Source organism: Mauremys reevesii, linkage group 3 (genome assembly GCF_016161935.1).
Source record: "Mauremys reevesii isolate NIE-2019 linkage group 3, ASM1616193v1, whole genome shotgun sequence".
Taxonomy (NCBI): domain Eukaryota; kingdom Metazoa; phylum Chordata; order Testudines; family Geoemydidae; genus Mauremys; species Mauremys reevesii.
This window is the reverse complement of record NC_052625.1, coordinates 183,350,280-183,374,449: the sequence shown is the minus strand read 5'-3', so window position 1 is coordinate 183,374,449 and position 24,170 is coordinate 183,350,280. Positions and strand designations below refer to the sequence as shown.

Genomic DNA, 24,170 nt, shown 5'->3' with positions numbered 1-24,170 from the left:
TCCCCAAGGCCCTGCCCCTTTCTTAGGGCACACCCACGACATCCCTCCTCCCTTGGTGGCTCGCTCTCCCCCACCCTCCCTCACTTTCACTGGGCTGGAGCAGAGGGTTGGAGTGCAGAAGGGGGTGGGGTGAGGGCTCTACTGGGGGTGCAGGCTCTGGGATGGGGCCAGAAATGAGACCTTAAGGCTGCCTGTCCTGACACCACCACAGCATGGGCTTGTGAAACAGCCAGCAGGTCCGGGTCCTAAGCTGGGGGTGAGGAGGGTGTTGGGCAGGAGGCTCCACACACCGCTCTTGCCCGCAGGCACTGCTCCCCCAGCTCCCATTGGCCAGGAACCGGCCAATGGGATTGTGGAGCCAGTGCATGGAGCAGGGGCAGCGCGCAGAGCCTTAGCGCTGCAGCACTGTTGACCAGACTTTGGCGGTGCTGACTGGAGCAGCCAGGGTGCCTTTTCAACCAGGTGTTCCAGTTGAAAACTGGACTCTCGCTCACTCTCGTCTACATACTCAAATTAAGCCTGTTTACTTACACCAGTCTTTCCACTCCCAGTTTCTGCAGCCTGTGGGGAGGGGGAAAAAGTTTCAGAAGCTACATTAAATATTGCTCCATAATAAATAATTGGTATAGTTGTAAAATTTATAGTACAGTCACTTGAATTTATGTCTTCACTATTTATTTTAAGTTTCTATAGTACACATCAGTATAGGTTAAATGCTTTCCAGGTAAGTTAGATCTAGAGAGTAACATTTCCCATAGACTTTCTGCTCTTCCTTGATTATAGGTGCTGCTGACTAGTTTTTGTTTGTTTGTTTTTTTAACATAATTTAACATACATTTTTAATGTACTGGTCTGGTTATGATGGAAGTGTTCTCAAAGAGAAGGGTCTTCGAACACATGATAAAGAAGTACTCCATAAGAAAAGATTTCCTCAGCTGCAAGTATTTAATTGCTCCTCTCTCCACTGTAATGTAATCTTCTATGTACTATTTTTCTGCTTGTCTGACATTCAAGGTGTCTGTTTTTGAATATTGTTGTACTGCATGCATGTAGTTTGTGAAGTGCTCTGTTGTCCTTTACGATGAAAGCCACTGCATGCGTGTAATGTAATATTACTGAAGGTACCCAGGAGGGACTGTGTAGATGAGTGGGATGAACAACACTACTTGTGAGATACTCATTTAGTTATCTAGAAATAACTGAGTATTAAAGCACTCTGAATTCTTTAGAGATGTGTGAATTTAAGCAATAACTTCAAAGCTTGATTTTAATCAATTTAAAGGTGGATGGAATTCTTATATTACAAAAAAATTAAAAACCCAAGAAAACAAAATACCCAAAATAGTGGTGTATTAAAAGAGGACACATTTTAAGTTTATTATAATTTTATTTCTCTTTGGCTTTCTAAAATACAAGAACAAATCCTATATTCTTTGTGCCCTTTTGACAATACAAAATAGGATATAAAGGATGACTCCATTATTATTTCTTTTGTTTCACCGTTTCAGAGCAAGAGCTCTGAAAATATTAGTAAACTAATGCATCATTATGTCTTTAACATAAATAAGAAGTGGGCAGCAGCATCTCACATAAATGTAGCCAAACTTGTTTGTCTTAGCTATTGGCTGAACATGAAGTAAGACTGAGTGGACTTGTAGGCTTTAAAGTTTTACATTAAGGTTTTGTTTGAGTGCAGTTATGTAAAAAAATGATTGTACGTTTAAGTTGTACTTTCACACTAAAGAGATTGCACTATAGTATTTGTATTTTTAATTCACCTCATACAATTTCATCTTTTTTACAAATATTTTACAAATATTTGTAATGAAAAATATAAAATGAGCACTGACCACTTGGTATTCTATGTTGTAATTTAAATCAATATATTTGAAAACTTAGGAAAAACATTCAAATATATTAATTTAAATTGATATTCTATTATTAACAGTGTGATTAAAACTGATTAACTGTTTTAATCTAGTTATTTTGCATTAATCACTAAGTTAACTGCAATTAATTGACAGCCCTAAATTAAACACAATTTTACATAGATGTGTTGCAATACTTTTTTTTATGTTCTATGGATTGTAAGTTTTTGAGTAAATGGACTGTTCGATTATACCATCTGATAAAGATTAACTGCATACTGTAACTAAGTTTTCACGAAATATGCTCCAAATTAGTTTGTCAGTGCTTACTTACTAGATTTAAATAATCCATCTATTGTACATTTAATTTTAAAATTGTAAAGCCATGAATTTTATGTCTATGTAAACTGAACAGTTTAACATACATACCATAAGCACATCACCACCTCCTAGAATCAATGGGATAGACTCAGCTTGAATATCTGTGGGAAGACTGCAAAACCCTCAGTGTAAAACAAGAGCTGACAAAGTAAAATGTCAGTCTCCTTGCATATCAGTTTATAGGAAGATAATAATTGCAAAAGGAGATCAAATTAACCAATTCAGTCAGTGTCCTGAAGTGTTAAAACCTGCAACATATGAATTTTGTCCATACAAGCAGAAATGTATTCAAAGAAAACTGAACTAGAAGCTGGAAACAGTGAGAAGCCACAATTATGCAACCATCCAACTTCATTGGCAGCAGAATGAGGCCTGGTCTACACTATGACTTTAGGTTGAATTTAGCAGCGTTACTTTGATTTAAGCCTGGACTCGTCCACACGACGAAGCCCTTTTTTTCCAACTTAAAGGGCTTTTAAAAATCAATTTCTTTACTCCACCTCCGATGAGGGGATTAGCGCTGAAATCAGCTGGGTTGAATTTGGGATAGCGTGGATGCAATTAGACAGTATTGGCCTCCAGGAGCTATCCCAGAGTGCTCCATTGTGACCGCTCTGGACAGCGCTCCCAACTCAAATGCACTGGCCAGGTAGACAGGAAAAGGCCTGCTAACTTTTGAATTTCATTTCCTGTTTGGCCAGCGTGTTTGCAGAGCTCATCAGCATGATGTGCACATTGCCCAGCCCGTACTTTGTGAGAAGTCTAGGACCATGTCCCTCTCGTTACTGCGCTACTGTCACCTCCTCGCCTGGTTTTGCGCGAAACAATTGTCTGCCATTGCTCTGACTGAGGGAGGGGCGACTGACGACATGGCTTACAGGGAATTAAAATCAACAAAGGGGGTGGCTTTGCATCAAGGAGAAACACAAACAACTGTCACACAGAATACCCCCTCAAGGACTGAACTCAAATCCCTGACTTTAGCAGGCCGTTGATTTCACAAAACAAATCGGGTCAATTTCTTGTTTTGATCCATCTATCTTTTAGATCTTAGGCTGGAAGCAGATGGTGCAGTACGACTGCTAGCCATCGTTATCTCCTAGGTGCTCGGCAGAAGATGGCAATGACCTGACTGAGTCACTCCCATGTTTGCCCAGGCACCCCAACCGATCTTGCTGAGATCGGCAAAAGAGCACCCAGGAGTATGATGACGATGGCTACCAATCATAATGCACCGACCGTCTGCTGCCAAAAGACAGTGAGCTGCTGCTGTGTAGCAATGCAGTCCTACATCTGCCAGCACCCAGGAGACGTACGGTGACGGTGAGCTGAGCAGGCTCCATGCTTGCCGTGGTATGGAAGCTGCTCAGGTAACCCAGGAAAAAAGGTGCAAAATTATTGTCTGCCATTGTTTTCATGGAGGGAGGGAGAGGGGGGCCTGACGACATGTATCTAGAACCACCCATAACACTGTTTTTGCCCCATCAGGCATTGGGATCTCAACCCAAAATCCCAATGGGCAGCGAAGACTGCGGGAACTGTGGGATAGCTACTCAAAGTGCAATGCTCCGGAAGTTGACGCTAGCTTTGGTACTGTGGACGCAGTCCGCCGACTTAATGCACTTAGGGCATTTTGTGTGGGGACACACACAGTCAACTGTATAAAAACGATTTCTAAAAAAACAACTTCTACAAATTCAACCTAATTTCGTAGTGTACCCTAAGACAAGCTAGCAAATGACCTGCATAACATCTGAAACCCCAGTTTGAAAACCACTACCTTCAGTGATTAAGATATACTAGTTATCTGGTTCTGTAAGCTCACCATAAGTACAATGAAAGGAAGGCGGAAAAAAAGCTTTTTGCAGAGAAAAGGCATCATAACATTGGCTGCAATCAATACCATACTCCTGATTTCCCCAACCTGGCTAACATCAGCTCTGCAATTACATTTATCAGATTTTTCAGTCATTCATGATAAAAGGAATACAAGAGATGCAATCAAAGATGCAGAAAACACCTGCATCTTTGCTGTTAAGTGAATAGAGACTGGATATTTCAGAAACTGAATTACACATCACTGACAGACCAAATTTTGATGGTGATCTCCTGCTTATTAGATATCCAAGCACTCATACTTACAGCCAGTCCATCTCCTCCACAGCTTGAGCAATCTCTGGCATTACACCCATCTCTATCAGAAACAAAAAAAAACCAAACAAACAAAAGCATTAGATATCTCATCATAAGTCTGATGGCATTATTTTCAAATGCCAACCCTTCATGCAGTTCAAAAAGAAAAAAAAGTGTTTATATATTTTTGTCACAGTACTACTGTCTCTTCTTTCGCACCAAAAATGTTACTTTGTCCATTTCCTCTGTTGTGGTTGACAAAGTAAAGAGAAGATGGCAGGACTCTGCGTTCTTTGGCCCTGCCTTTTTTAGTGCCAAATTTTACCCTTGATGTGCAAGTGCATCTCCACCTTGACATCAATGTGAACTGCATGTGCGTATCAGAGGGTAGAATTTTTCTATGCTCCAAAATCTCAACTCTGACTACAACAGAGATGGAAGTTATTTTCTGAAGAGCAAAGCTATCAATATTGCATAGGAAATCAGGTTTTTAGAATTCAGACCTTTACTCCTCCTATAGCATGCACTAAAAGTGGCAAGACAGAAGAGGCTAGGACTACTGCCACTGAAGGGTGCTCAGCCATAAAATAGGCAACACCATATATCACATCACTCTACAGTGGCTTTGTCCAACTAAATGTAAACTAACAACAGAGGCTCCATTTAAAGTATTTTTACAGTAACACTGCCAAAAAGAAAGAAAAAAAATTCCTGCAACACAATGTGTAGTCTGTTTTCTTTCACATCCCCAACTCTCATTATTCCAGCATGAAGATAGGAACAGAGTTGCAGTGAGTTTACCAATTCTGATAAGTCAGTGTGAAATAAATTCTTTAATAAAAGTTTTTGCCCACATCCAATTCTGCTACAGATTTAAATCGGGGTCCTGCCTGACCCAGATTTAAAAAAAAAATCAGAATATACACCAACTTCTATGTCTGGCGGTTATGAGTTATGCACAGGCGAACAGGGCAAACTCATAAATTGATGGATGGACTCTATTACCCTCCCTCATGCAGTTCAATAAGGTGAATGAGGTGCAAAGATCTAACCAAACCAGTTGATTGCATCACGTTGTCAACCTGATTCTTCAGCTGCTGGCCCACCTCTTTGCATACAAGTGCTCTGTGCTTAATTCTATTATATCTAAACATGGAACGTGCCCCAACTTTCCAAGGCTAAGAATCAGAGGCATAGACAGTTATCTGAAGAGAAGGGCCTGGCTAATTGGGGGTTCACAGTAAGCCAGTCTTGACCCAACCATGACACTTAAGCAGCCAAAAAAATTCTCCCTCCCCTCAACACCAAGTTATAGAACTATTCTAATCATTGTTGCATCTCAGTGACACTGTGATATTTGAGTAAGCCACTTTCATATTTTAGTACTATGTTTTAGTTACTAGTGTCCTTTTAAACCAAGGTACTGCTATTTAAGAAAAAAATAGAAATATTCTACTTTTTTTTAAAAAACAGTAAAAGGAAGGACCCAAATTTCCTGAACAGTTAAATAAAATGCACTCAATTTGAAATTCTAACTATATTTTCATGTTGCCTGCTCATAAACTTCTGACTGTTAGTTGCTTCAACACAGAACTTGATGCGGGATTTAAAGAATGCTGAAGCAAACTGATGATGATGATGATGTTCGTCCATCGTATTCGAAGACCACCTTGACATCTAGCAGGTTGTGAGCTGTCCACAGTGCGTCCGCAGGTGGCTGGTAAGGCCAATACGGGCACGGAATGTTCTGCCACATGTTGGGCAGACATGTGCGGGCACCACTGTTACAGCATTTACAGCTCTGGCTTTACGGAGTGCTCGCTTCTCTTGTGCTATGGTTATCCTTCTGGCTTCAGATGTCTGGCAGCCTTGGTGGATCAGCGTATGCCATGTCGATCGGTCTTGTGCCAGGGTTTCCCAGGAGGTGATGTCAATATCCAGGGACTTGAGAGGCTTTCAGCGTGTCTTTGTATCGCTTCTTTTGTCCCCCGTGCGATCGCTTTCCTTGAGACAGCTCACCATAAAAGAGCTGTTTGGGGATGCGGTGGTCTGGCATCCTTACAACATGGCCTGCCCAGCGTGTCTGGGCTTTCATACGGTAGGCCTGCTCTAGAGAGGACTTCTGTATCTGGCACCTTATCCTGCCACCGGATCCTCAGAAGTCTGCGGAGGAAGGTCATGTGGAAATGGTTCAGTTGCCTAGCATGCCTCCTGTATACAGTCCAAGTCTCACTGGCATACATCAGGGTAGTTAGCACTGCTAACTCCTGCTCGATAGACTTTAAGCTTTGAACCGCCCATCTTCCATCAATAACGAGGCGATTGACAGAATGCCCCAGGCAGATATTAACTACAGCCTGGACGTTCCACCATCAGAGACTGAAACCCTACAGGCCATCAGTCAGCTGTCCAGTGGCAAGGCCTCAGGATCTGATGCGATTCCAGCGGAAATCTATGAGGATGGTGAAGCAAACTACAATACTCAAGAAAGATGTGTAAACTCCTTGCAAGGAATGGCTATGCTAAGTTGTACCAAAGCACTATAATGATTGTATCTAGTTTAACTCTAATCTGAAATTTTTAATTGAAGACCACATAAACAACATGGCAGTCTCAAGTAATGAGGTTTCACAACAGCAATCGTAGGTTCCTCCGGTCCCGCTCTCAAAATAGACATGACTTTTCAAGCTAAACTCTCACTATAAAGTCATGAAATTTTGGCTTCATCTTTGTATCATTATGTCTAAATGCTGGATTAAAGATATGAAAACTTCATGATATGGAGAAGAATTTCTGATTTATTCCATGGTGTCCGAAGATACAGTTAGCATTACAGGAGAGCCCTGAAGGAGTCTATAGTAAATCTCTGCAGTGAAGTACCAAATATCAAAAGTCTTCTTGTGAATAGGATTTTGTTTTTCTTGATAATTTTCATCTGTCAGCATAAACATATTTTAAGATTCCATGCAATTATGTATTTTAATGTATTGGAAGGGTGCTCAAACCAGGGGTTGACACCTAATCGTATAAAATAAAAAAATAGCAACAGTCCACTGTCGTGTGCAATTCAGCTAACACCATTTACAGAACACTGAAGTCATGGGTGTGTGTGTGTCTGGGGGGGGGGGGGGGAAATTTGACAAATATTTAAATGGTATAACCTCTTATAGTGAGCACCTCCTTGAAAAAACTCACAGCCCTTCTACTGCTATGTGAAAAGCTACCACCTTAATGTAGCTAACACTAATTTATAACAAGGCAAATTATATAATGACTATTACACCCGGCAGCAGCCAGCCTGGCCTAGGCCCGTATGACCCCTGTGAGAGAAGAAATCTCGCCAGCCTCATCCCAAAGGCAAGGGGCCGCCCTAGCGTGACGGGCAGCGCTTCCCTACAGGCAGCTGTTACTGACACCGACTTCTCCCGTTTTTCTTACTTCATTTACCAGCTGTTACCCCCATAACCCCCCCCCCCCCGCTCGGGGGTAGCAGCCTGTGACACCAGCGCCCCGCGCTAAGCGGGCTGCCCTGGGCCCCAGCGCGACGGGCCTGAGACAGAGCAGATCCTGCTCCCTCGGGGGACGGCGACACCCACGCCCGGCTCCCTTGGGGACCATGTAACCAGGGAGTCTGCGGCCCCCGCCCCGGCGGGGGCTCCTGGCTGGGCCCTTGGTGAGCCCGCCTGCCCCCGGCCCTCGCCCCGAGCAGCAGCCCCTGCCCCGGTGCCACGTACCGGAGAAAGCCGCCATCTCGGCGCCACGCAGACTGCGGCGTTAGCGGCCCGCTGCCGAGAGCGCCCAGAGCCGGTCCCCACGCTTTATCCCTCCGGGCTGCTCCGCGGCCAGACCGCACCGGTTCCGGCTGCGGAAATCACCCGGGCCGAGTGAGTCCGACCTGAACCCTAAACAACCCTAACCCGGTCTGTCCTGAACCGTGACCTGGGGCTCCAGCCACGACCCACATCCCGAGCCGCTCCCTGAGCGAACCAGTGGCTTGAGTTGTAACCCGGATCGCTGGCTACCCACCAATCCCCAAGCTGAGTTCCTGGTCTGGATCCTCACCCTGTACCCTGTCCTGCCTGACCCCGACCCCGACCCTGCCCTGACTGACTCTAATCCCTCACCCGGACTGGGGCCGGACATGCCCTAGCTGACCCCCCAGACCATGAACCCTCACCCTGACCAGCCCAGACTGACCATGAGCCCCGTACCTAATCCAAACCCAACCGGAGACTGACCAAACCAAGACCATGACATGGATTTTAAATCGGCTGGTGAGCCTGAGACCATAAACCAAACTGAACCCAAGTTCTGAACCCTCATTCAGACTCAGTGTTGCCCACACCACGAGTTCAAAACTGAAGAGTCAGACTCCCAGTCTGAAATTATTAATTTGAAAACCTGGTTCTTTTTGCCACAACTTCAGGGTAAACTGCTCTCTGTGCTCCAAGTCATCATCTCTCTTGGGCAGAGACTGGTGTCTTGCTCCCTCCTAACAGGGATTTTAAGGCAGTACAGATGCTGTACACCGTGATATCCGCTGCAAAATGGACTGCCTAAAAAGGCAAGTGCCTGCACTTCACTTTCTTGATAAGGGCTATGGCCTGTAGTTATCAGTTACCACACAGATTCTTCTAAGCAAGCACATTTATTCTTAAGATAAAAATTTTACAGAGAAAACATATTAAAACAATAATAAAATCTATCTACATGCATTCTATAAAGCTTACTAGTAGTCACCCCCAACTTGAGCCTAGGGTTCTGGTAAGTTTTATTCCTTCAAAACTCACAACTGGGTTTCCCCCTTAGTTATGAGTTCATTAGTCTATGGCAGGAGTAGGCAACCTACGGCACGGGTGCCAAAGGCGGCACGTGAGCTGATTTTCAGTGGCACTCACACTGCCCGAGTCCTGGCCATCAGTCTGGGGAGCTCTGCATTTTAATTTAATTTTAAATGACGCTTCTTAAACATTTTAAAAGCCTTATTTACTTTAAATACAACAAGAGTTTAGTTATATATTATAGACTTATAGAAAGAGACCTTCTAAAAATATTAAAATGTATTACTGGCACGTGAAACCTTAAACTGGAGTGAATAAATGAAGATTTGGCACACCACTTCTGAAAGGTTGCCGACCCCTGGTCTACGGGCTTGTCTTTCTTGCTCAGGGATGTGAAAAAATACCCCCATGAGTGCAGGGGTTGCGGCTTGAAGTTGGGGCATGGCCTTACCTCGAGTGGCTCCTGGTCAGCGACACAGTGGGGCTAGGCAGGCTGCCTGCCTGTCCTGTCTCCGTGCTGTGCCCCGGAAGTGGCCAGCAGGTCTGGCTCCTCGGCGGCAGGGGGAGGAGGCTCTGCGGCATGTCCTGCTCTCACCCGCAGGCACCGTCCCCACCCCTGGCCAATGGGAGTGCGGAGCCGGTACTCGGGCAGCGCATGGAGCCCCGTTTCCCCTCCCTCCTAGGAGCCGTACTGGCTGGCTGCTTCCGGGGCCCAGCTTGGTGCCCCAGGACAGGTAGGGGACTAGCTTGCCTTAGCCCTGTGGCACCGCCGACCGGGCTTTTAACGTCCCGGTCAGCAGTGCTGACCGGAGCCGCCAGGGTTCCTTTTTGACTGGGTATTCCTGTCAAAAAACCGGACACCTGGTAACCCTGCGTGTCTGGCATATTTTAAATATAGTCTTTTGAACTCCCAGGTCTCATATCTGTCACATCTCACCTCTGGAGGGGTTACATACAATTGCAGCCCAAAATAATCCATAAACCATACATAATATAATATGGTCTTCCAAAGATATTGTAGGAAGTTGTATTATCTGTCACACTTTTTATTTGCCCTTTGTTTTTTATCGTTTAGGATATATTCAGATCAAATTTTCAAACTTTTTTCCATAACCATGAGAGCTAGAAACATACTTTTATCACTCAAATTAAAGCTGAGATTCTCACATAATCACGGGATTCTGGAAGCTGGGGTTTTAAGAAAAAAATACCAAATAGAATGAGAATTGCAATAAAATTTAGAGAATTAGTAACACTGCTCATCTAACCCAAATCTGAAACTGAACTCTTTACCTGAACCTAAACCCAAACTATCTATTTACAATGAGTATTTTGTCTTTAAATTATGCAATTATTGTCACCTGTAGACAACTGGACTGGTGTAGTCTGGTTTCATAGTTATTTAATCTTCTATAACAGCACGTTTCTTAGAAAGTATCTTTACTTACACATATGGAATTCTAAGTTGTTTTTAGTAACATTACTGAAGTCCTTACTCAACTTTTACACAAATGTACTCATTTTCTACTCAGTCGGTATTCAAGCAAACTCCTATTGACAAGAGTGAAAACCTCTGGATTTGGCACTGTAAATATAAGATTAACGCCAGACTGGGAACAAAACAAGTGCAACTCTACTTCACCAGTTTATATTAATGGTGAATTTGCCCCATTATAAGCTAGTTTATGGAATAGAGAGCATAACGTCATGGTAATTCCCTACTGTTGTTAAATCGATACACAGAATGTTTAATTTACATTGGGGGTGTCCCCAGAGAGAGGAAGAAGGCACCTAGGTTTAGATTTCATACCAAGGACAGCATCTGTAACAATGCAGCATCTCCTACTACTGCATTGTAGCATGAATGGTGGCTAAACTAATTCCTGTCATGGGAATTGAGTTCAGAGCCTTCTGTCCAAGTGTTTTACCATTTGGGGCATACTGACCATTACTGACTTATGCTGATGACATATGAGATAGGAAGTATTATATTAGAAATAATGCAATAAGTATTTTAGTACTTTAATACCAGATTTCATTTGTGCTATCGATGGTATTATTTTGGGTCCTTTTTGGGAGCTGTCTTTTAATAGTAACCAAAGGACATGGAATCTAGGTTCAAATGGGGCATCAGTTTAATCTCTGCTGTATCTTTGCAGTTATATTCAGATCAGATCAGTTTAATAAAGTTCATCTGTATGATGTTAATTATTTTCTGGTTTCTCTTATTACAGTGGTTATTACATTATTACATTACAGTGGTTAGCTCATTTTCTATCTAATCTATCTATCATCATATTCTGCCTTGCTTTTGGATCATAAGATATGATACTCATGCAATTATTTTTTTTAAAAGATGCAGTGTCCATGTGAAGCCCTTGCAGAGCTCCTTGACAGATTGGAGCCTGTAGCTCTGAAGGAAAAATTTACTGTGAACTTCATATAGTTCCTGTAAACTATGAACATTGGATTGATGCACTGCTGATGTTACCATTTTACCTTGCTAAACATTATTCAACTAAAAAATATTCAGCAAAATAAATAATTATTAATCAGTAGTAATTTCTTCTCAAATGGAACTATTTCCTTAATGTTTAACACAAGCTATCTAACAGCACAGAATGCTAGGTCTTCTAATTTCACACTTTTGTCAGTATCTAAAACTAGACCACACAGATAACTACAAATTAAAAAAAGAGGTTATTAAAATCATGCTAAAAATAGAAAATAAGATTAGCAGTGAGGTGTGAGCTCATTTTCTTTCTGTCCTAAGAAGTCTTCATTATCGAAAAATACTATACACACAATTGTTTTTTTAAATCACCATTTCATTTATTAACTTATTTGTGTTTTGCTCCTAAATTAATGCCACCTCTCCCAATGATCTTGCATTCTAGGGTGCTGATCCTGTAACATGACCATGGGGGTGGTAGACCTCTGTGCCTAAGCAAAGCCCTGCTGATACACTGGGGCCTGAGGCCAAGCTCCTGAAAGGTATCTGGTATTCAGACCCTTAACTCCCAATGAAATTTGAGGAAGGGGTCTAAATACCTTTAAGGACCTAGCCATGCTGGGACCTCTGGAAAGTATTTTGCCCCCCCTCTCCCTATGGCTTTTGGGCGAGCCCAAGTTGCTCTACGCAGACAGCAGCAGAGCGGAAAGGGTTAAACACCTCTCTCTTCCTCCCCCCGCCCACCGGGAGGAGTGTGAGGTTTGTCCGCTGCCGGGTGCCGTAGCGGCTGCAGCAGCGATCCGGGTCCGGGCTGAGCATGGCCGCTGCCCGGGGGAGCGGGGAGGAGGCGGCGGCCGAGGTCAGTGGGGAAGAGGAGGAGGAGAACATCCTCTACGACCTGCTCATCAACACCGAGTGGCCGCCGGAGACCGAGGTGCAGGTCAGTCCCCCCGTCCCCCCGCGCCGGGTGGGAATGACCGCAGGGGGGCGCGGAGGAGGGTGGCCACGTAGAGCCCTGCCAGGCGGGGGGAGGGATCAGGGGAGTATGGATGGTGGGGTCTCTCCCCCCGCCCCAGCGGTGAGCTCGGGCTCACGTTGGGGGATCTTGCACGGATGAAATCTGCAGACACACAGCAAAACCCTTCAGCCGGACAAAATGAGACCAAGCCCTAACCTTAATCCTGAGCGAGGGGATTCCTTCTCTCCGAGCTGCTGAGGCCACCCTTATATGCAGCGGATCGTAAATCCATCACGAGTAGCCAGGGCACGGACAAAACACCTGTACCGTGCCACTGAATGCTGCTTTCAGTGGGAGGGAGAAGTGAGTTCCCACCAGTTTGTCATCTCACTTTTGCACGTGTGCTGTCACAGGTGCAAGAACAAATGTTTATAATGTGGGTGCTGAAAGCAGTTGAATGCAATTGTAAACCCTGTATATAATGGAAACCACTTCAAGCCAGGGGGTGCTGCTTCCCCCTAGTACCCTTAGTACTAGCACCTATGGTTTTAGGTATTTTTTTAAAAATCTTCTGTCCTTTTTATACCATTAACAAATATTGATTAGGTTTTTACTTTTTAACAAACATACAGAAATTTGTCAGGGAGAAGTATTCATTGTGTGATTTACTTTGGGCCTGATCTCCAGAAATATTAAGTACTCACGGCACCAAAGGACTCAGTGGGAGTTCTTAGGAGAACCATGCCCTCTGTCAAGTAAACAGTGTATGATGCAAATGAAATTATTTCGTATTAAAGCTCTGGCAGGGTTTGATACCTCTGCAACATGTACTTAGTGGGGAGGGCATACAATTGTTGGTGTGTTTTCAGAGCTTGTCATGAGTAGATATCACAGCACAAAGTTTGGGTAAGCATTATTTCAAATTCACAAATTAGAAAATTGTAATTGTTGAAGTTCTGTTTGTTCTGTATGGACCACTAGAGAAACCTTGACCCTTTTCTATGGTCAGCAAATAGTGGCTTGCCCTTGTATCCTTGGGGACAAATTTTCCATCTCTTCTTTTTCTGTTCTTTCCCTTACTTTGTGCTATAAAATGCTAAGAATTCTGAAAAGTTAGGTGTAGGTTTCTCAAAGTAAAGCCAAAAGTGTCATCTAATTTTTGGTTTCCAATCTCTGTACTCTGCTTTTCCATGTGTAAAATAGTGACGGTAATAAAACCACTTCACCTCACAGGGGTGTTGTGAAGATAAACTTATTAGTGTTTGTAAATAACCAAGATATTGTGATGAGAGCTCCACAGAAAAGCCCATGATGGCTTTCTGTATTCAATGCAGGGTTTGGATAGTGTGTAATAATGCATGAGGCTACACGTATGAGGATTAAAAAAAGAAATATTGAATAGTTAACCATTCACTGAACACTGTTCATTCTGTGCACTGAATGAAGCAGGGGTCCTGTGGGGGGGGAAAATGTATTTGATCTTGTAATTTAAAGACTGCCTGATAATGCTTAAGTATAAGGAGACTGAATTTTATGGTTGCCCAGGTAATCTTAATTCTGGCATTTCCTAACTTTTGAGTGCTTGACTTTTCAACTTTTGTGTTCTTTTAAGGTAATTTTTATGAATGTGTGCTAGGCAGCCAACAAACATCAGTGCTAAATGGATTTATTATCATTGCAAAAGTAGATATGATTCATGTATAGATTTGCTTGAACAGAAAAAAAATTTGAAGGATGTCCATCAAATATGAATGAATCAGAAAGGAGGTTTCTTAATGGGTTGCTCTGTAACTATATGGTGTATGTAATTCCCAGTGGAGCTACGTTAAAGAGAGGGTAAATTCTACTGTTCCTAATATGAGAGTAAGTTACTTACTTTTAGGGATTAAACAGTTGAAGAACAAGAGTACGTAGTTTAAGTTCAGAAGTGGATGTTGTAAACCTTCAAAAAAGTACTCTAAAAGTAATAGGGGGAGACTTTCAGAAGTGCCTGTGCGATTTGGGAGCTTTTCATGACTCCTTAGAATTTTCAGTGGGACTTATGCTCTTAAATCCCTTGGGCACACTGGGGAATCTTATGAATAAAAGAAACAAACAAAACTTTGTCACTTATTGTTACTATAATGCTATGTAGCAGGAGTGGCCAAACTTACTGACCCTCTGAAGCCGCATACAGTAATCTTCAGAAGTTCGAGAGCTGCAACACACACACACAACCTGCCCCATGGGGCAGTGCCTGCCAGGCAGGGGTGGCTCTAGACATTTAGCCGCCCCAAGCATGGCGTCATGCTGCGGGGGGCGCTCTGTCGCTCGCCGGTCCCGCGGCTCCACTGGTCCCGAAGGCACCCTGCCTGCCGCCCTTCCGGCGACCGGAAGAGCGCCCCCCGCGGCATGCCGCCCCCAAGCACGCGCTTGGCGTGCTGGGGCCTGGAGCCGCCCCTGCTGCCAGGGTACAGGGCTTCTTCCCCGATACCTCCTTGCTGGGCTAAAGCACTTAGGCCCACTATCCCCCTTTCTGCTGGGCAGAAGCCCCTAGTCCTACCACCCCACCGCAGGGCAGAAGCCCCAAGCTCTTTCCTGCCCAGTCTGGTAGGTGGAGGGGAGAGGCCCATGGAGGGGTTCCGGGAACTGCTCTTTAACTGTAAAAGAGCTGCATGCGGCTCATGAGCCACAGTTTGGCCACCCGTGCTATGTAGAAACTGTGGCCACATTGCTGCCTGGCAGATCAACTTTACTGAGCAAATTGTGTATTGGGGCAGCTATGTGTTCTCCTCCCTTCAGCTCACCCACACTGAGGCACAACAAACAGGTATTCTAAAGAGTTGCTCACACTGTGAAAGGTATTTCTTTAAAAAGCTTTGCAAACTTTAAATAAAAAGAAATTCTACCTTAGGCCAAGATTTTCAAATCGGGAGCCTAGAACTTAGGTGTCTGAATATGCATTCATTTAGGCTTTGGCCACACTTGCACTTCGAAGCGCTGCTGCGGCAGCGCTTTGAAGCGCTAAGTGTAGTCAAAGCGCCAGCGCTGGGAGAGAGCTCTCCCAGCGCTGTCCGTACTCCACCTCCCTGTGGGGAATAACGTACAGCGCTGGGAGCCGCGCTCCCAGCGCTGGGGCTTTGACCACACTGGCGCTTTGCAGCGCCGCAATTTGCAGCGCTGGAGAGGGTGTGTTTTCACACCCTGCTGCAGCGCTGCAAATTTGCAAGTGTAGCCAAGGCCTTAGACATGTAACAAGCAGCCTGATTTTTTCAGAGGTGCTGAATATCCCACAGTTCCCATTGACTTCAAAATATGGAGTCGGAAACCTAAATTTGGGCATTCATTTTGGAAAATCATAGCATTAGGAATTTTTTTTTTTTTAAATATATTCCTACCTTTGTCACTGGCATGATTGTCATAAAACCATCCTCTCCATTAACCTAATCGTTGACCTAAGAGTAGTTGTACTTCCTTCCTTCAGCTCGTGGTGCTGTGAGATTTTGACCAGAGAACGACAACGATATATAAATGAATATTTATTGAATTTAAGTCAGTGGCTTTCAACCTCCTTTTTTTTTTTTTTTTTGTTTTTTGTTTGCAGACCCCTAAAAAACTTTAAATGGAGGCGTGGGCCCCTTTGGAATCAGAAATAATCTGTGGATTCCCAAGGGTCTGTGGGCCACAGGTTGAAAACCACTGCTTTAAGCTCTGCTTGTGATGTTTTCCTTTCCTCTTTATCTGTGTTATCCCTCTGTTCTCTTACTCCTTTTCATTTCTGGTTTAAATCTCTTCCTCCTTCCTTTTCTTTTTCTTTGAGAAGTAGTCTCATCCTCTTTTTATAAGCAAGAGCACTTAGCCCAAGTTCTGTTATCTCTCCCCTCTCTTTGGATCTTCCTTTTGGTTGTGTATACTTCTTCCTTTCTTGGTTCTCTGCTTTCCCTTTTGTCCTGGCTGATTATATTGCTTCCTCCTCTTGTTATGTAGCTCTCCTGCTCTGATCCTTTCTGCATGAGATAGGAACCAGGAGTCCTCTGTGTGCCAGGCAATGGATGCAAAATGGGGTGGAGTGGCATTGCTGCAGAAGTAGAGTATTACTGAGATTATGTGAGAGAAGGAAAGGTGAAAGAAGGGTACTGGGGGAAGAAAATGGTTTCTAAATAGGTGTTTTACTTGGCAGAAATATATATAGAAAGAGACCCGTTGCTATAAAAGTTCTTGCTCTTTCACATAAGAATTTTGAGCCAGAGACTTTTTCTCATGCATAATCAGAATGTAGTGCACCAATGACGGCACATTGAACAATTGTATCCTATGTTAATGTTCTGTTTTTATTACAATTTGGCACATATTGAAGTTCAGTTATACAGTCTCTTAGCTTATGCAATTTCATATGGAATTGGGAATACTCAAAATTAAATGAGAAGTTTTTAGAGGAGCAGAGGGTTTATCAAGTGCATTATTCATTGAATATGTACATGAATATTGGATTGTTCAGATGTTGCATGATGAATGTATTGTTGTAATTACAGCCAAGAGGCAGCAAAAAACATGGTGCCTCCTTTATCATCACTAGAGCAATTACAGGTAAATATGACTTATTTTCATTGAAGGATTGTTGACTGATTTTATATTTATGGCTTAAATGATCTGTGTGTGGGTTCTGCTTACAGGCTTTGCTATGCCTGGTATTGTGATGGGGCTAGTACAGGGGTTCTCAAAGTGGGGGTTGAGCCTCCACCCCAAACCCCGCTTTGGCTCCAGCATTTATAATGGTGTTAAATAAATATATAAAAAAGTGGTTTTAATTTTTTGGGTTGAGGGGGGGCGAGGGATGTCACACTCAGAGGCTTGCTATGTGAAAGGAGTCACCAGTACAAAAGCTTGAGAACTGCTGGGCTAGTATAATGGAACGTATACTATGTATCAATCTGGGAACAGCTTTTTATCATTTTCCCCTTTGTATCTTCTTAGTTGTGAGTTTGTTCTGGCTAGATCAGGGGTTCTCAGACTTTTGTACTGATGACCCCTTTCACATAACAAGCCTCTGAGTGTGACCTCCCCCCCGTATAAATTAAAACCACTTTTTTTGTATATTTAACACCATTATAAATGCTGGAGGCAGAGCAGGGTTTGGGGGTGGATGATGATAGCTCGCGATCCCACATGTAATAACCTTATGACCCCTTGAGGGGTCCTGACCCTGAGTTTGAGAACCCCTGGGCTAGATAGTACCCCATTGGGGCACACTAATAAAACATGCATCTGACAAGCATCTGTATTACTGCAGAATGATATTGAGGTTTTGGCATGTGCCTTTGTCAGATCTAATGGTTTTTAGTAAGGATTTCTGGACACTTCTACAAAATGCATTTTAAAATCATGGCATGCTGCTATTACTATGATTGATGTATGCATGTTAGTAATTTTCATCCCCCTGATACTTTTCACTGAGTTTTCAAAAGTGAGTGGAGTTTGAACTCTGTATTTACTTATTTCATAAAATTTGAGGTTCAGTGGTCAAGTAGAAAAACTAAGAATATTCATTTTTATGCCAAAAATACTTTTTCTGAGAGTTTCCAGTGTCACAATTCAGGGCAACTGCACCTGTATTCCTCTTCTATGATCAAGCAAGTGCATCCACTCTAGGCTTCTGGCTCCTTGGCTGTTGCCTCTCTCCCTTCTGACTAGGGTAGTTCCAGGCTGAACAGTTCCCTGCCTAAACTGTGACCTCCCCATCAAAAGACAGGCTGCTTAAGTAAGCTTTTTTGCCTTTTCTTGAGAGAGATGTGTTTACCACAGTTAAACTACTACACAGCTCTTCTTAAGCAAGCACATTTTACTTTTAAGGCAAAAGCAGTACAGAGAAAACATGTTACAAACAATAAAAGAACCTACACATGTGCTAATAAACTTACCGGAGATCACTCCAACGCCAACATGGGCTCTCGCTGATGAACAGTCCGTCATACCTCACACAGGGCTCTTCTTATGGTTTCAAGTTTGTAACACTCTTTGCTCAGAACAAAAACACAGTTTTAGGAAGTCTCAGTAGGCCAAAGTCCTTCCAGCCCCTCCCTAAGGATTGAGACCTTCGTGGACCAGAGATCCTGTCCATTTACTGAATCAGGAAGAACGCCATGAGTCAGTTTACTAACAGGTTATTTGTCCAAAAATCCTTTCTTTGTCTGTTGATCCCTAGAGAATCCAGTTTGAATTAATTTATGTGAATCTTTCCAGGCAGTGGTGTTCCTCTGGAGATGTTACAACTGGAGTGACTTTGACTAATCTCCCTCCTTTGTTCTCACCTCCTGGAGGCGCTGTATTTTTACCTTTTCCATGGAAATGCATACAATCCCTCAATAACGCATTAACAATTGCATTTTTAATAAATGGACCCCAGTGGTATTAAACATAATTCAGTAAGGTTTATCCAGGATATTGCAGGAGATTGCCCAATTTGTCACACCCTGTTCTTTTTATTTTCCGCTGTAACTTGAGGACTGATTTTTTTTTTTAAACTGTTGAAGCAATTGTCTCAATTTATTGCTTTTCTCTTTTTATAGGTCCTGCATTATTTTTGCTTCAGTATATCTGGTACAGGTAGGTTTGTTGAAACTGGAAACAAGAATATTAAATTTTTGCCAAATATTATTCCTCCTCGTAACATTTTTTGCTTTAGAAGGTTATTTTTTTGCCATGCCAGTAAAGACACCCCTCCCTCCTCAATCCTGCTTTTCTTGAGAATTACTGTTCCAGTGAACCCAGTTTATGGCCACATTGTGCTTGTTAAAGCTGCCAACAGGTATTGGAGGTCAGAATTTGGCCACTAAAGTGAGTTTCTGCACTAAAAAGTGACTCTAAACACCCAAATGGCATTATAGGGTTCCATGTTTATCTCTGTGACTTCATTTCATAGTGCTGAGTCATAATAAACAGTATACGTAGATTTATATTATTGGCTGTGGGGCTCTCTTTCCTTGTGTTGACACTGTACTGAATACTTATAAAATCAGTAAATGATCAGACAAAACCAGTTCCCCAACTCCTTAAAATGAGACATACTATTCCTGCTGTGACCCCAAATATAAGGAATTGGAGGGAAAGTGGATGATCATCTCATTCTTGTTGCTAGCAAGTGCAAGATTCTATGTAAAGGGGTCCTGTGATCAGAAGCCTAACTATGAATGGCTGCTGCACCTCTGACTCCGTGGAATAGACTTTTATACTTGCTAGTCCCTTGAGACAATTGGGATGAACCTGCTAATCCACCAGATAAGTGACACTGTCAAACATGCTAGTCGTTCTGAGATTTAGCAGGACATAGTTTTCACGGATGTGGGAATTTCTGTTTGTCTGGTTTGAGGGCCATACTTTTCTTCATAAACAATGTTCCATGGTTCCATTTTCTGTGTGATTTGATGAACAATAATGTTCTTCTTGTGTGCAACTCAAGTGTTTTTTCTTTTCCTTGAGCTTGTACACTCTCTAGGCTTTATGTTATCTGTGCTACTAGACCCGGGGTTCTCAGGACAAATTATTTGGTGGCCTCAGAGTGCGGCTACCAACTCTTGCTGGTGGCTGATCTCACATTTTTTCCTAAAATACTTAATTAGCTATAGGAAAAACAAATAAATATGCACATATACTTGTACAAATCATTGCAATTTATTTGCTGCTAGCTAGTAAATCTGCTGTGAAAAGTGATATTAACCAACATACAGTATCACTTTTCACAGCAGACTTACTCAACCCCAGGATGTCTGGGGACAAATTAAGCCCTAGATGGAGGATAGGGGGATGCATCAGGATCCAGGGGCAATGTGGGGGCCGGTGGATGCAGCGTGGGGGCCGGAGCCTGAAGCCCCGTGGCCAGAGCCTGTCTCCCCTGCCAACCCTGGACTGAAGCCCAAATTCTGAGCCCCACCTCCCCTGGGAAGATGGGGACTTCACCAGCTATCCAACCCTTGTTGGAAGCCCCAGCAACCAACATCCAGGGAGGGGCAGGGAGTGGGTCCTCCCACCTCATCACAGCCCAGGAGCTCTGGTGGCTGCATGCCCGCATTTGAGAAATGCTGTACTAGACCTATGAAAGTTCTTGGTTGAGCTTGTAAACTGTATATTTCCTTGGCCCTGCTCCCTAGAGTGCTGAGTTCAGGCTTACTACTTTTCTCCATTCTTAATATGCATCTTATGATATTTATCTGCGGTGAGCATTCCCAAGTCATTAGAAATTTTATTATGTCATTCTCCTTCCTGAAGTGCTTGGTAGGGTCCTAGACATGATTGTGGACTATGCTACTGACTTGTAAAGTGATTTGCTTGAGGTCAGACAGTCTCTTAACACCTTAGTTTTCTCATCTGTAAAATGAGGTTATACTTATGTATGCTGCTTAGAAATCATTTGATGACAAACATAGCCATCTAAAAGTGTAAAGCATTTTTGTTTTTTATACAAAACATGAAACAAACACAATTATATTCAGAATCAGTTCATGCTACTGTTACTTGCTCTGAATTTTACAGTATTCCAACATGCAGAAAAGTAACTAGTCACTTTTTTAAGGATTACATGTATCCACTCAAAAGTTGTGATCTAGTTTTGTCAGAAGTCTAAAATACCAACTTTTCCAATAAGTAACTGGGGTTGGCATAGGGATAGAAGGGAGAAATACAATGCATGTCTCACAGAACACACAGTAAAAATTGTTCCGATAAACTCATACTATCATGGACAAAATAAAAATGTAAATGTAGGTTCTCTTTCAAGAAATACAGGAAAAAATACAAGGTAGACTCCCGAATTGGAGGAGCCACTGTTTCCACTGAACTGTCACATTATTGCTAATCTTAATTTGTAAATCAGTATAATGTGTTTAAAATCAAATGTTCTAGAAAGATCTCTAGCAGGATATAATAAACATAAATGACAGTCTTAGGGTAGGTCTATACTCACCGTCCGGGTCGACGCAGTGAGTTCGACTTCTCGGAGTTTGAACTATCGCGTCTAATCAAGACACGATAGTTCAAACTCCCCGCGTGCTCCGGTTGACTACGGAACTCCACCACCGCGAACGGCAGTGGCGGAGTCGACCTTGGAGCCGCGGAGTTCGACCCCGCTGCGTCTGGACGGGTAAGTCAGTCGAACTAGGGTACTTCGAGTTCAGCTACGCTATTCGCGTAGCTGAACTTGCGTACCCTAGTTTGACACCCCCCCCTTAGTGTAGACCAGGCCTTAGACTGTAAGTTTCATTATTTAGATTCAATTCAATATTTACTATGCCATTTAGTCAGATTCTAAGTTTTTGATTTTTCTTGTTTCTCTGATTGGCTGGATCCCTCTGATATCATTTGAATGGCAAGATGTTTCTTTCAAATAGCAGTAGACTACACACGTAAATAAATCTGTCTGTGTATACTTTTCTAACATGAAGTGTGCACCTGGGTTTTGATCTTGGAATTGGATCTGACAGGGTCAGGCGTTTACAGCAATACATTGCCTACTGAAGTCATTGGACTTCAGGCAGGCATTTAGGTCTGTATGCATGGATCCATTTGCAGGTTTCGGGCTGTCATTTGTGTATGTTGTGGGAAATTTCTTTTAAGATTTCATAATGTATGCATTTGTTGTGTAAAAACAAAATCACCCAAAGTAGTTTTGGACATCTTACTTCCAGCTGGGAATTTTTTTTTCTGAAATAGAAAATAACTTTTAGGCTAATATGTTGAGTGACCTTTTGAAACCAATTAATCTTCCATGTATTCCTTGCATATTACTATTTTGATATATATAGTATCCATTTTAAAACCTCACATTCTAATCTAAATATACTTGTAATTTCAGTCCTGCAAAGTTTTCCCTCCCTGCTGGGCTTGTTCGTCTGGTTAGTAAGCAGATCAACTGGCATCTAGCGCTTTCAAGGTAAGAGAAATATCATTTTTCTTTCTGTGTTCTTTGTTGACACACACATTGTTTTATATACATTTATGGGGGGAAAAAAGGCAAGCTCGCTCTTTCTAGTAATTTTTGTAATAACAGTTAAGTTGGCTGAGCAAGCATATAAAACATTCTATTTAGACAGCGGTAATTTAGCATTATCAGAGAGACATGGGCTAAAGAAGGAGGAAAATAAGCTATGGGTCCAGATTTGGTCATGGGTTTAACTTTGATGGCCTCCCTATCCCTGAGGCTAGTGGTTTGGCAGTCTTGTCTGGACCAGCTCATTTAGTTTTACCCATCTTATCTGCTGTGTGTGGAACTGAATGCAGGCTTCCATCCTCCTCCTCCTGCTCACCCCTGACTGTGAGCTCAATTTGCAAGTAAAGATGGTGAGTAGGATAAATCTTTGGCTGAGAATCTACTAGATGACTTGACTTGTCAGGACTTGCTTTATACTAAAGTCCTAGAACCTGCAAGATGTTATGTCATCAAGTTCCATTAAAGTTAGTGGGAGGTGAGTATAATGTGGTTTCCAGGAGCTGCTCAGCACCTTCTAAGTCTGGCCTTTAATGTGTGGAAAAATCTGGGACTGAAAATAGCTGTTTTGCAATAGTTACATAAAATGAATGATTTTTTTCTAAGAAATGGAAAATGTGTATATATAGGAGGATTGCACGACCTGATATTAGTTTGTAATAGCTTTACGTAGGGTGTTTTACTGTGGCTCTCAAACCTAGTATGTGTCATATTGGATCTGAACAAATGTCCAGCAAGTCTGGTATCTGGCTGAAGGTAATGGTCTATGCTTGATGCTTCAGAAGAAGGGAGGACCCCTTCCCTCAATTGTGCAATGCTGTATATTTTGAGGCAGGATGGGAATTTCCTTCCAACGCCCCAGTAGTGATCAGCTGACAGCCTGAAACATGATATTTGATTAACTCTTGTCTTAGCAGGCATAATTACAAATATTTCTGGCTTTAAAATTATCCTTCAGCAGTGTTTGACTCTGATCTCCTTTGGAACAACCATTTTAGGTGTTTTTAATAGTGGTAATAAAATATATTAATAGTACTGAGTGCTATGATGCAGCCAGTGACATATAGAATCTAACTGTGCTAATTTACATAATAGGGACCAGTATGTTCTAGTAATTGTCACCACCAGGGCCGCTCGGGGGGGGGGGGGCAAGTGGGGCAATTTGCCCCAGGCCCCGCAGGAGCTCCCACGAGAGTTTTTCGGGGCCCCTGGAGCCGGGTCCTTCACTTGCTCTGGGGGCCCCGGAAAACTCTTGCAGGGCCTGGAGCTTCTTCCGCTCCGGGTCTTCGGCGGCGGGGGATCCTTCCGCTCCGGGACCTGCCGCCGAAGTGCCGGGTTGCGAAGACCTCAGGCCCCCTGAATCACCTGGTCACCACCCAATTATTTTCACGTGGAATGTAAGACACAATTTAAATCTGAGTTTGTAAAATGATACATAGTTGTGTGACCCATGTTTCACAAAAGCAACTTTTTACTGTAATTGAATTTTAACATGAAATGCTTTTTTTCCCTCCTTTCAGTAATGGTAAACTGTTGGCAGTTGTTCAGGACCAATGTGTAGAAATCAGGTAACTTCAGTATTATCTATCATTTCACTACCAATTTCATGGAGTACCTTACAAAAATTTAATTTTACCTTTAA

At 42.9% G+C, this 24,170-nt stretch overlaps 2 protein-coding genes across 5 annotated transcripts in view; one reads left to right on the top strand and one right to left on the bottom strand.

The window, feature by feature from the left end:
• DDX1 (DEAD-box helicase 1) overlaps nt 1–8,323 on the bottom strand; it is a 38,859-nt gene extending 30,536 nt beyond the window's left edge. The window contains exons 1-4 of the mRNA XM_039531872.1: nt 8,117–8,323; nt 4,392–4,443; nt 2,298–2,361; nt 532–561 (exon numbers count right to left, since the gene is read on the bottom strand). Coding sequence (XP_039387806.1) covers nt 532–561; nt 2,298–2,361; nt 4,392–4,443; nt 8,117–8,132 — 162 coding nt within the window. The 5' untranslated portion in view covers nt 8,133–8,323. The remainder of the gene's footprint in view (nt 1–531; nt 562–2,297; nt 2,362–4,391; nt 4,444–8,116) is intronic.
• A 3,930-nt stretch (nt 8,324–12,253) lies between these two features.
• NBAS (NBAS subunit of NRZ tethering complex) overlaps nt 12,254–24,170 on the top strand; it is a 350,592-nt gene continuing 338,675 nt past the window's right edge. For 2 of the 4 annotated variants that reach the window (XM_039531044.1, XM_039531045.1), the window contains exons 1-5: nt 12,254–12,555; nt 17,085–17,139; nt 19,119–19,155; nt 22,397–22,474; nt 24,049–24,096. In XM_039531044.1, coding sequence (XP_039386978.1) covers nt 12,433–12,555; nt 17,085–17,139; nt 19,119–19,155; nt 22,397–22,474; nt 24,049–24,096 — 341 coding nt within the window. In that variant the 5' untranslated portion in view covers nt 12,254–12,432. The remainder of the gene's footprint in view (nt 12,556–17,084; nt 17,140–19,118; nt 19,156–22,396; nt 22,475–24,048; nt 24,097–24,170) is intronic. The other 2 variants (XM_039531043.1, XM_039531042.1) reach the window with 2 other exon arrangements.